Genomic DNA, 13,307 nt, shown 5'->3' with positions numbered 1-13,307 from the left:
AAGTCTTTGCATGTGCTGCCGTCCTGGTTTGAGGAGCTGGATCTTGTAGGGGGACAGCACTGAGAAGGGCCATGACTTAGTGGGAAGAGCAGTTTTAGGCAGAGGCCTACCCAGTTGTCCCAGAGGAGCTTGCACAGATCAGCAACGCAGTCCAGAGCAATTAATAATAATAATTTCTCGCCATGGCAGGGTCATGATTAATATTTCCATGAACAAAAACTTTTTTATTGCTCACACAAAGGGCCTGATGCAGAAACAGCAGCCTGCAGAATTTGTTCCATCAGTTGCATCTAAAGCCCACAGATGCAAGTCTTCCCCCTCTCCAATCAATATTTCAAAACAGGTATTTTACGTTATCTTTTAGTCTTTCCATAGCTCCGAAACATCTGGGTGGATTTCTCCTGATGCTCTTGTCTAAACATTTCCACCTCAGGGCTACGGATCTGAATTTCAAGGCAGAATTAGTGTTTCCCAGCTCAGCTGTACCCTGAGCCTCAGTCTGTGGGCGGTTGGGGAAACGTCTCAGCGGTGGGTGACAACACCCTGGCCCTGATCTGATCTGATCTGATCTCATCATCTCATCCCACCGTTTTGGCCGCACCAAACGTCGCAGACACTCACCAGTTTGGCATAACCTCGATGATCCAGAATGAGGTTTTCTGGCTTGAGGTCCCTATAAATGATCCCCTTGGAATGCAAATAGGCAAACGCTTCAACCACGCACGCTGTGTAAAATCTGGTTGTCGAATCCTCAAACGAACCTCTGCGTAAAATGGGAGAGCAAAAAGGGATAAAGCAACTAGATCTCCTCCCTTACCAGACTTCACGCTACTGTTAAAGTATCTATACAGTTCAGTAGAGTCACCCTAACACCTGGAAAGTGCCTGTTGCTGAATGCACCTTTATATATTAATTTAATTGTATTTCCATTTTTGAAGTTAGCATCTTTGCCTCATTTTAGCAGCAGTTTGGAACCAGTTTTCCGAAGCAAACCATTCCCCTGCCCACTGGGAGCTGGCTGAGCTCAGAAGTGCGTCTAAGCTAGGTGGCAGCAGAACCACAATTTAAAGCCGAGAGAATTAAAGATGAAATGATGAGGCTCAGACAATGACGAGGGAAAAAATGTCACCCAGCACCTGCTAACTTTGCTACGGTTCTTGTTGTAATGGTCCGGAAAAGACACGATGGTAGGAAAAGGAAGAATTACAAAAAATTTGTTCTAAGTAATTAAAAAATAGTTTAATCTTCGGTTTGCAATCGATCTTCCCGACGCATTTCTTTCTCTTCCCAAATTGAATTATGTTCCAATACTGAGCCTACTACATAGTTACACGCGATTCACTGCATCTTTTCCTGCCTCGTGGGTGTGTTATGTCCATGTCCCATGTCCACCCACCCCCAAAACCGAATGCTGCAAGGTCAAAAATCCTCCCGGGGCAGGAAATACCAGGACCACATTTTCTCATGCGTGATGGCATGGTATGTAATTACACGCTTTCCTAACAATTTTATTTTCCCATAGCACCCCTGTGTCCTGACCGCATGGTGCTCTGTGCAGGGTGTGGATTTGCTGCATGATCATGTTTCCCACTTGGATGAGCAGCCCTCATTTAATATGTGATATCTGGACTAAAAGCCCATGCAGGACTATGGATTTCCTCCCACTCATCGCTACCATACCCGACTGCATTGTAAATATTAAGAAATATTAACAGATATTGTTTATCACAGTGCCTCCATGACAGAGGTGGAAGTTGCTATTGAGGGTGGCAGATTTTGATTAAAATTAAGATATGCTACTGGTTATTTAGAGATGAAGACGCAGGGAAAGGGCAGTCAAAGACTTGTTGTAGATGCAATTTATTGCTTGAATACCATCGCTACCATCTTCCGTATCTTTGCAGAGAGGTCACGATAAAGTAGCTCTGGATAAGTCTCCACTTATATCAAGCCTTGTATGTGTTGGATACAACCTCGACTGGTCTTCTTTCTCAGTTATGATTTTGTTAGAGGCTCGGTTATTGCTTTGTCAAACAAAAACAGCTCCTCGCCTTTCCGGGATCTTAAATCAAACGTAGCATGGTAAGATCCACGTTTTGCCCATCGAAGACCTCTGGTTATCTGAAGGCGTATTAGAAAATATTCCACTTTGTAGGACAATGGTTTCTTAAAACTCACCTGTCCCTGAGAATTGTCCAGAGCTCTCCACCTAGACAGGCTTCCATCAGCATGTACAGGTACTTGCTGTCCTTGAACGTTCTGTAGAGCCTGTTGGTGGCAAGTGAGAAACTCATAAATAAATTCACCGTATGAGCAAAGGCACCAATCGTTCCCACTTCTCACAGACTGGGGGCTTCACCCCAGGAAGCACCACAAGACTAAGGGAAATCTTTCAGAGCTAGGGCTACATTTAAGGAGATTATTTCCATGTCTTTTCTTGGGTGGGAAATATTATTATTTCAGCAGAAAAAGATGCGCATCTGAGCTGTGAAGTCTATCCTGGACCTCAGAAGAAGATGTCACCGCTACTCTGGGTGCTGCAGGTAAAACCTGCCACTTCTAACAGCGTAACGTGACACTTGCCTTTCCAGATGTGCTTGAAAGAGAAGTTTTCCTATCGTTTTTTATGACATCCATATCATCTTATTCAGATGAGCCCGGCTGCAGATGGGCAGCCTTCCTTCCCTTTGATCATTTCAAACAAGCACTGCCTGATTTGTGATTAGTTTCAGAACTTAAACCCACTGATGTGGTAGAGCTTAAAGAGAATTCATGGACATGCAGGTATCTATAAGCGCTTCTCCTCTTCTTCCCAGGGACTGAATGTGGAGGAAAAACTGCCTAAAGGCTTTATAAACCACCCCCTCCTTCCCAAATGCCATCTAAATTATGTGGTAAAATCTGATATATTAAACAAATGGCACCATACAATGATGGAAATAAAAATAGGGAATTCAGGATTAGCTGTTTTATTTAATTTTAATATTGAACTGCTGTTGTACTTGTCGTTACACATGTGGGTATATTTGGGTTGCCAGGCAGGAACAAGCCCATTGTATGCGGATACTGGAAAGGCTTCTTTGCAGCTGCACTGTTTAGAAACTGATTTAAAAAGGTGAATTCCAAAGCAGAAGGGGATGTTGAGGGATATTCTGCTACGGTGTCATCACTCCATTCATGGGAATATCCAGGAGTTAAAAATTAAAGGGCTGATGCAACACAATATAAATTAGAACAGGTGGTTTTGCAGATTCCAGCTCTTCCCAGCTAGTGATAAACCCAGTTCTTAATATAACACGCTCGGTGCTGACCTACCTGGCAAATACTCTGTAGCTAAAAGGTGCCATTCACAGCCACGATGACAACGAACCTGTGGTTTAGATCTTGCCTTACCTATGCTGACATTTAAACCGTCAGTTACCACCCCCTTCTCAAAAACAGTTGGAACGAATGTTCTGACCATTTCATACGGTTAAAATTCATGGGATTAATTACAAAAATCCTCTTTCTTGCCAGTTGGATAAGATGTATTTTTTCTTAATAAACATTCCAGCTACATGAAGGTTTACAGAAAACCTACATATTCAAGAATCGAATATATGAGTAACTCTTTTAAATTACTCGGTAATTTAAATGCTACTGAAAGAAGGCAAAGAAGGCATTACTTTCTCTAGTTCAGGTAGCCCTGCTGAAAAATGGCTTTCCAGAAAGTTTTATGGGCATCAAATTTGGCCTAAAATGTGCAGAAAAAAAAATCACATACATAAAAAAAACCATTTCTCAGTTGTAATGGAAACACCTTTGTGTTTCCATTTCAATATTTGAATTGATTTTTTATTAATTTTCTTATTCATCTAAATAGTTGCAGATCCAGGGCAGACATCCACGGCTCAACACTTGTTTGGCCCTTTACCAAACACACAGAGAGCATTTTGTTCTGTGAAACTCTTAGTTTACCTATAAGTACATTTTATTTAGCGGTACTTGGCCTCTTCTGCTTCTTCTGCCTTGTTTAATGCATTTTAATAACCAAACATTCTTCAAAGATGTTTAATGAAGTTTCATGATGAGTTAAGAAAATTATCAGGTTCTTTGGCAATTTCATCTTTCCTGTTCTGATGTTGTGTCCTTGCTACAAGACCATTTGAAACCCACCTGGCATCTCAAAACACAACTAATCTACTGAAGTGATAAGATTTCTGCCTGCAGCACCCAGAAAAATATCATCCCAGCTGGTCCAAGAAAGGCCATAACCAGGTTATGAGTAACTTTAGGATAGAAACTATAGGACAACTTAAAATCCCTGTGAATGTGCAAAGGGAGAAGCGAGGGGTAAAAGTGAACACAGAGTTTGATAAACCAGATATTTTCTAACTGCGGCACATGCAGTAAGAAAAGTTTGGGCTTTATGACTTAGAAAGCAATGCAGGATTTCCATGGGGGATTTATTAAAAATAGTTAAGGATGGCTTGTTACTGTAAAGGATGGGAATTACTGCATGATGCAGAAGGAAAAGACCTCTGGCTAACTCATCCTTTTTTCACCTGCCTGCTAAAAGAATAAGAAGTGGGAATGAAGAACTATTTATTAACTATGAATATCAGTGGCTCCATTAAGAAACATTTGTAGGATCAGGCTTTTTATTTAGGAAGGGATATTTCTGGATACGGTGTCAAAATGTCTCTCCAGCTGAATGGCCCCACACTTCACCCTTTACATCCCCTTCCCGAGACAGCTCAGGCTGCAGTAAATAAATCTATAGGCTGAAATAGCCCCTGCATGGTATATTTGGCTCTAGCCTAGGTAACGGGGGCATGTTTGTGAAGAAAATATGACGGCGCGAAGGAAATGGCAGCTGGGCAGGGTGTCGGGCTGCAGTTGTCACCCATGAATCAGAGGTGAAGCCGCGGGCTCCGAGGGAATCCCAGGAAGGAAACACCCCCTTGGTGACAAATGGGGTGTCCATCCTGGCCGGGGATTTGTCTTTGCTTTATCACAGGGGTTTGGTTTCGCTCTTGGGTTACTATGTCTCTGTGGACCAGTTTTTGGGAGTGGGGTTGATGTACTCACAGTCCTTGAAGGGTCAGAAAACTTCACCATAAGGGTTAAACCCAAGTGCCCAGCACCTGATTTTATTTACTGGAGAACTGTATCTGCTTAGGTTTAGGGGAGGGAAATGGTTCTAGTGCATTTGCCTGTGATGAGCCAAGGGACACTGAGCTGGATCTAATACACCCTAAAGAGAAGCTCTGGATACAACGGAGCAGCGCATGATGTTGAAAGATTAAACCCTGCCTTTCGGTTTCTTTTTGCAGGAAGGAAATTTCAGAAGAAAAAGGAAAATCAACCTTTAACAGTGGCAATGCCAAGTCACAGTGCGTTTATCTATCTGGAGCATCACGCACCGGCACTGGCAGCTCTGCCCAGGCCCAGGGGAGCCACAAAGCCCCATGAGCATGGCACGGGGACAAAGCAAACCAGTTCAGACTTGAGTTTAGTTTAGGCTTGGGCAGATGTCCCTCATGGGCAGAGTAATCTCACGTTTGCCTGGAGAAGACCTTATTCCTTGCACTGTTATCTGCAGTCCCTTGCAGGGAAGCTGCAGCTGAAGTGTTTTTCTAGTGGCGGACGGGTTACCCCTGTGAGGTTTTACAAACGGCCAAGCGCAGCCGTGCTGAGCTCCCCCATGGGCCGGTACCTCACGATGAAGTCCGAGTGCGCGCTCTGCATGATCTGCTTCTCCGAGCGGATGTGCTCCTGCTGCCTCGTGTCCACGATGTGACGTTTCTTCAGGATCTTCATGGCAAACGTTTTCGACTCTTCGCTTTTCAACTGTACCTTGGGTAAAGCAAGCAAAGGCACCAGTTAGGAGCAGGGCGCATTCCCTCGCTGCATGGGGACCCTGTAAAGCCACCACCCTACCTTCAGATAATCCCACCTCCCTACCTTCAAATAATTCCTCTCACCTCTCCAGTCATCAGCTTTGCTTCGGTATGAACCAGAATTCCAAATTTCTTGGCCTGTTGCTAAACTGAAAAGCCATTTCTAAAATCCCCACGTGCTTTAGGGGAACCCCAACCGTTGGCGTTCCGCTCAGGTCAGATGTTGCTAGCCAACGTACAACTTTCACAAAGCTTTTTTCTGCCGCTAGTAACAAATGCACCAGCTCTGGCAGGGAAACGTGGTCCTTGGATGTTTGTAGAGGATGAGCAGAGCTGGCTTTTCAACAGCACCGCTCAGTCACATCTTTACTTTTAACCTTAAGCCTCAGCAACCTATTTTTAGCCTGAGATGAAGTTGTTTGCTTGCTTGTCGGAGTAACCCTGGTAACTTCTGAACCCTGAGGCATCCCCAGCCCGCTCCAAGGGACCGGTCCCCATCCCAGCCATGGAACGCAGCCACCCGCCCCATCTTGGCCGTCCCCTCTTAGTCACCGCCAAACGAGAGAGGAACCTCATCACACATCCAGGCCTCTTAGTTTGCTGAATTCCCCTGGCAGCTGCTCATAATAATATCACCAGTTAAATGCTCTTCCCCCCTTTATAGCAAGAGGTGCCATTTGGTGACTTCTATTTTGGTTTTCTTGCCTGTCATAAAGCCCCATCAGAAATCCAGCTGGCCTTGTAGGTTAGGAGACAACATCCATGCAACCACAATGTATTTAATGGAACATCTATTTGTATTTTTTCTTGGGGCTGATGTGAGACATGGCACACACCGTAACCTTGAACACTTTTCCTCGGCATTTGCTTTGTCCACCTAATGGTCCAGGTTGCAGAGAAAATGCAAGAAGGGAGGGTGTCCTCAGCATCCCATCTTTGTCAGGAATCAAACTGGTGCTTGGATGGCCACAAAGATACACATCACAGAAGGAAATCAACCCCAAAAGGCTGATTCTCAGCTGGCAAAGAGATTTCCACCACCACCACCATAAATGATTCAGAAATAAAACCTCATAAAGAGCCCACCCGTCCGCGGCCAAAGTTTTCATCCAAAATTCTTCAAGATGTATATATGTGTGCATGTATCTGTTTTAAAACCACCCAGGCTTTTGTGGCTTCTGACTTGCCCCGCAACCACAAGCATTTCCAAGCCCACATGAAACTTTTCCTTTTTCCAAAGAATGCGCTGCTCTGCATTTCACACTGAGACTTGTAATTATTAGCTTTGCGTGAAGCCCGCCTTTGCCATTTAATCTTCAGGGAGACAGGGTACAAAGACCTAAACAATCCCCAGAAAATACAGAAAAACATTCTTCCTCATCTCCACAGCAGAGCTGCTCAGTTATTCATTGAATTGCTGCTACATGGCGCTGCCTTTGCTCTGTGGTTTGACCACAGCTCAAAGCCCAAAGAAATTCTGCATTTAGGGCAGGCTGAAAGTGATAAAAATCTTTTTGGTTTTGGGTCAGGGTTTATTTTTTTTAATTTTTTTTTTTTTTTTCATTTTGAATAAACTGCATATGGACTCTAGTTCAACCATTTGAAGTGAATGATTTGACGTTATCCAATGTAAATCAAAGCCGGCTATTTCAGAGGAGAGGGACAGAACTGAGGCGATGCACGGGGAATTAAGACTGGAGGAGAGCGAAGGTAAAATCTGGGCTGAGCAGAATTTACTAAAGCTCGCCAAAAAAAGATCAATCAAGGTTCATTCTGACTAAACATTTAGACCTGGAGAAGTTATCCCTCTTGCGTCCGATGGCAAAGCAGATCGCGTGGTCTCCTGCCACATCTGGCGATGGACAAGCGCAATTAGTTGCCACACTTTCAAACAGAAGTCTGTGCAAATCCCTATTCTACATTACAGACCAGATTTGATTTCTTTCAGCCTGTATTTTTTAAGGCTCAGCCATCCACAGCCAAACAATAATGAAGAGTAGAACCAAGAAAGTAGCTCCAGTAGCAAATCTGAAAGTTTCTTGCTCAATTTGGACAGGAAACATTTCTTTTTTTAAAAAAGGCATTTAGCGCTCTAAACTTACTTGAAACATAAATTCCTATTTTCCTACCGTTAATCTGTACTAGGCATCAGTGTTAAAAATAAATGCAACAACCTGCTAGGGACCCAGATGAATAAATTCCAATATTTTATAATGAATAAATCCTGATGTGTTCCCTTCTAGTCTTATCATTTTAATACCATGCATTCTGACTACCTTATTTTTATGCTTTTCATTAAAAAGGCTATTTCTCTTATTAATACCTGTTTTTTCTTCAAGGATGCCTGGGCACATGATGGAGTATCTGGGGAAGGAACCTGCTTCCCTAGACATACTTGCACAGGTTCTAAATAAGCACAAGAAAGGAAATGACTATGAGGAAGCAGAAGGCAGTGGTTTGATGATGTTATCACTGCCACAACTGTTTAAATATAGAACAATCAGGCGGCTACAATTAGCTAATGCAAGGCTTTGACCTGATGCCACGGGAGAATTTATATCCATTTTCCATTCCCACTCCTGTTGTGTTTCAGACCGCAGGGGATTTGTGAGAGTTGGAGAGCACAGGGGGGGAAACTATTTGCATTAAATGCGCTGATGCACCAAAACAAGCCGCTGAGGTACAAAATCTAAATGTTATGGTTTGGATTACCTGGTTGGTCACCTGGAAAATGAATTGTGCAAATTTCAAATTTCTCCTCCTTCTTCAACACATCCAAGTCCTCCTCTTACTTCAGTGTTTCTGCCAAATGGGGGAACTACAAGGACTGTTTTTATGATGTAAAGCTGGGGAGCTCTAGGTCATTTTTAAGACTCTTAAACCCAGTAATTTATAATATTAAGCTCATGATAGTTAACAGAATAAACACGTTAAATCTCAATCTAATTTCAAAAGTAGAAAAAAAACTTATCTAGGAGTCACCTAGAGTTTTTCTTTAGAAAAAAGGATTAATGTTGAGAAGATGGGAAGGGGCTGCTGAGACCACCCCATTCTCCAATTATAATGAGAAAAATAGTGCAGGGAGCTGCAGAAGTCACAAGGATGTTGCCCCTTGGTTCAGGAGGAGGGGTAGGAGCTCGGCCTCCCACAGACACCCACCACAAAAATCTCCTAAATGCTTCAAAAAGGGGAAAAATGTGCAGCAGGCCAAGGTGGGCAGTTTGCAAAGGAGCCGTTCTTGCTGCACAGCCCACGAGAGCAGCTCTCCCTCACCTGGAAGCAACACCTTACATTTCAAAGGCCCCGGGACTATCGATTCGGTGGAAACCTGACGGAATCTGGGTTTTAATCGCTCTCTCCGAGAGCCGCCGGGGATCGACACAGGGTAACCACCGACCTCCAGCTCTCTCAGCCATTTTTTTGTGAGCTAAAAGAATTTCTGGTGCCTTTTCTCCTCCTTTTTACAGTCCTCTCCTCACTCTGACCTTCCCCAGTCATTGCCCTTTCACGGGCACAAAAATCTCCAAAATGACTCTTGGAGATGGAGTGATAAGAGCAAACATCGAGGCCACTGTAAATGTCCATGTTCAGCAATAATATTAAAGCTGTTCATCTGCTAAAAGGTCCAGTGGCAGGAAAAAATTAGAAATAAAATTGGTAGCACGGAGCAGACTCCTGCCCTTTCTCTCCACCTTCGTACGTGCATTTCAGCTTTCCATTTTAGGTCCATCTCATCACCGACCTCTGGCACACGGTCCACGTCTGCAATTCTGTCTCCAACTTGCACGGACTAATCGCAAAATGCAAAGCGAGCTGAACATCCAACCTCCACTGCGAGCAGGCTCGCACCATCCTTTCTACTGCAATAATCCCCAAAATGGTGAATCCAGGGCACGTTCGCACAGTGGTGAGAAGGCTGTGGAACACCAGGGAGGCTGAGGAGGAGTTGGATGGATGGTTGGATAGTGGGAGGAAGAGACTTTCCCCTGAAGCCCAAGGTGCCCTTGCAGAACCGCTTCACCACTCTGCAGACTTGGAATGGAAAGAGGGACGGGGCTCCTATCAGGGACATCACCAAGAGGCCACCAAGACTTGTCCAGCTGTTGTTGTCTCATGGGGGCACCAGGAGGAACCTGAGGAGTATCAAGGAGGATGACAGAGCCCTGGAAGTGGTGGTGAGTGTCTCTGGAGCACAGGTAGCTTGTTCATCAATCCCCCCTGTCAAAAGGGTTTGAAAGGGGCCATCAAACATGGCAAATCAACAAATGGTGACAGAACTGGTACCACAGCTGGCGGTTCGGCTACTTAGGCCATGAGAAACCTGGTCTGCTGGGGCTGATGGGGTCCATCTGTGAGAGAAAGTGAAGAACATCTTTGGTCAGGGGCTCGCCAAGCTGATGAAGAGGGCTTTAAACTAGAGTTGCTGGGGGAGGAGAACCTCAATCCATCCCACTCCTCCCAGTTTGATGCCGGTGTCAGCAATGGATGCCCAGGGCCGGGAGAAGGGTCACAGGTCAGCAGGAGAGCACCTGAAGAGCAGCAGAAAGGAATTCCAGCCTCTGCAGCCAGTACCTCGGCTTCAGCGGGGGCCCGGGCTCAAATGTCTCTATTCAAACGCACGAGCATGGGGAATAAACCAGAGGAGCTGGAGATGTCCAGAGACCTGCAGGGCTGTGATCTTATTGGCATCATGTAGACGTGGTGGGATGGATTAAAGGGAGGGCAGGGACAGGTGACATTACAGTGGCAGTCTGCTACAGGCCGCCCAATCAGAAAGACCGAGAAGATGAGGCTCTCCATAGACAGAAGCAGCCTCACGTTCACAACCCTGGTCCTCCCGGGGGACTTGAACCAATCCAGTATCTGCTGGAGAGACAGCACAGCAGGGCAGAAGCAACCCAGGAGGTTCCTGCAATGTGTTGATGGCAACTTTCTTCTCCAAGTGACAGCGGAGCCAATGAGGAGAGATGCTATGCTGGACCTTGTTCTCACCAACAAGGAGGGGCTGGTGGGGAACATGAAGCTCAAGGGCAGCCTTGGCTGCAGTGACCATGAAATGGTGGAGTTCAAGAGAGTAGATTTTGGGCTCTTCAGGGTTCTGCCTGGTAGAATACCATGGGATGAAGCCCTGGAGGGAAGAGGGGCCCAAGAAAGCTTTCTTCTGTGCCAGCCCCAAAGCTGCCTTCTCCCCATGTGCCTTGCTGTCACATGTCACTTGGGGAGCCCCGTCCATCCGGTGTCATTACCTCATCAGCTCCTCTTTGCCTATGCTTCAGCGTGATGTCCCACTCCCACGTCACCATGTGGTTTCTTGGCAGTCTGAGTCACCGTGACAAAACTGGCCCCAAGTGAACCCAAACAGATGGGTCACTATCCAAAAATATGCTCAATCAGAAGTTCCCTTGAGGAGGACACGTCAGGGAAACAGGCATCATTTTGTTGCTAATAAGCTGAATTCACAGGGCTACCTTGAACTTCTCAGTGTTGAGAAAGTAACGCTGTTTCAGTGGAAACACTTTAAAAAGTTCAGCATGAAGGGGGTGAAGATGTGTTGATGGTGAACTGAGTAGAAAAGGAACGCGACAAGATTGGGCCAAGATGTAAACACAGTGGAGAAGAGGAAGAGAAACAAAGGAGAGATGGAGAGGAGAAGAGAAAGAGAAGAGATCCAACCTCTTCTGCTTTTCCAAGTCCTTGTTTCATCAGACCTCAGCTGGCTTCTCGGTGCTTATATTAACATGTTGGAACTGCTCCAAAAGCGTTGCTTTGCTTTATGGTGTAGAAACTTCTGCAACTTCCAAAACACACAGCGAGCTTGAAGCCTGATTTTTTTTCTTTATAAACACAGCTATAATTCATGTACAAATAAATATGGTTTTACACCTTACTGCTTTTTCATACTTTCTGGGAAAATGCATATTGATGAGACAAAATCCAGGCCTTGATGGAAAAAAGAGTAAATGGAGCTATCTGAATGTTTCTTATCCTTCCTTTGTCTCTATTTACTATAAATATGTGAATTATATATAGTCTGCAGTGGGGACCAACTTCCCTGCAACTCCAGTGAGAGCTGAACTGATACAACGCAAGGTGAGCTTGAGAATCTGTAAACCTTAATAAATATTTACCGGCATGTAGAACAATCCACAAAAGAAGGATTTATTTTCAGTCAAGACTAGTGTGGTCCCTGAACCTTGCCATACCTCGCCTGAGGATAAATTACTATAACTGCACCCATCTCATTCATGTCTGGTCTTCTATTCCTGCATCTTCTTCTAGGAGAAGGCAGCAAAGAACTTCTCCCAATGTTCTGAATTCCTATTTACTGCAGATGTTGTACCTGTGGGTTACAGCTCTTGCATGGCCGTGGGTTTTCCAAGAAGCCCTACAATTATGGTATTTTTCTCCAGGGAGCTGCTACAGACACTATTTGTCACTGTGGTACCCTGTGCAGATCCCTGCAACCATCGAGCAAGAGACCCAGGGGCATGGAAGCAGAGCTGAATGCAAATTTATATTTATAGTTTATCCTCCCTTCATTTTGGCAGATACACAGATGTTACAGACGGAATGGTCAGATTTCTTCCTGCTGATATAATGGAGGTATTTGAATGTGAACTTTCGCAGCGCTCACGAGCCTTTTCTGCTGATCTTTGAGGGAGCTGGCCGGGCTCCCAGCTCAATGGGAACACACACAGGGAGCCGAGTTTGTGCAAGTTAAAAATATTCCGTTTACTCTGGAGATGTGGTTTTATCCCAAACACGCAGGAAGGGTGAGCTCGGAGGAGCTGGACAGAAGCTCTTCTTGAACTCCCAGGTCTGCGACTCGCAGACAAGTTTGTTGTTGCTCACATGTCCCGTTGAACCCCCCATGTGGGCACGGTGATACCTCTGTAACAACAAAAACACTTTTCCAAAGGGCTTTGGCTAATTTTCTTTTCTCCTTGATGTGTATTATTCAGATATAATGGAGCCACAAATGTGTGCTACCATAAAACGTGAATATCTCTGTATCACATTAAATAATAACCGACAACCGCAGCGCTCGGGAACCGAAGTGCAAATGCTTTTGCTGGTTGGGTATGCCCAAGGCCCTTTATTTTGCACCGTTTCCGAGCGAGATGCATTCAAAACACCAAAAATAGCAGCAGCTGTTGCTGAGCGCAGCACTTGCAAGCTGAGCTCTGCTAATCCCAACAGCTGAGCTGCTGCATGAACAAAGCGGCGGCTTCTCCCTTCCCCAGCCAGAGTCCAGCATGCTTTTAGTACCAAATATATTTATGCTCTTCCAGGATGAAACAGATTTCCCCATATTCATATTCTTCGCCTTACAACTGGCTTTCTAGCCATTATTTCTTTTTATTAGCAATTATTACCTTGTCCGTATTTATGCCTCAAAGCCTCTTGTGGTACTCAGTATTGTAG

The 13,307-nt window shown here is 44.9% G+C and overlaps 1 protein-coding gene across 7 annotated transcripts in view; it reads right to left on the bottom strand.

Annotated features, from left to right (window-relative positions):
- PRKG1 (protein kinase cGMP-dependent 1) overlaps positions 1-13,307 on the bottom strand; it is a 442,922-nt gene that overhangs the window by 11,729 nt on the left and 417,886 nt on the right. For all 7 annotated transcript variants that reach the window (XM_065068161.1, XM_065068160.1, XM_065068162.1 and 4 more), the window contains 3 exons: positions 5,699-5,838; positions 2,179-2,268; positions 622-763 (listed from right to left, as the gene is read on the bottom strand). In XM_065068161.1, the coding sequence (XP_064924233.1) occupies positions 622-763; positions 2,179-2,268; positions 5,699-5,838 (372 nt within the window). The remainder of the gene's footprint in view (positions 1-621; positions 764-2,178; positions 2,269-5,698; positions 5,839-13,307) is intronic.

Source organism: Columba livia, chromosome 6, assembly GCF_036013475.1.
Source record: "Columba livia isolate bColLiv1 breed racing homer chromosome 6, bColLiv1.pat.W.v2, whole genome shotgun sequence".
NCBI classification, from domain to species: Eukaryota; Metazoa; Chordata; class Aves; order Columbiformes; family Columbidae; genus Columba; species Columba livia.
Note: the sequence above shows the minus strand (reverse complement) of the source record. Positions and strands in the feature narration are given on the sequence as shown.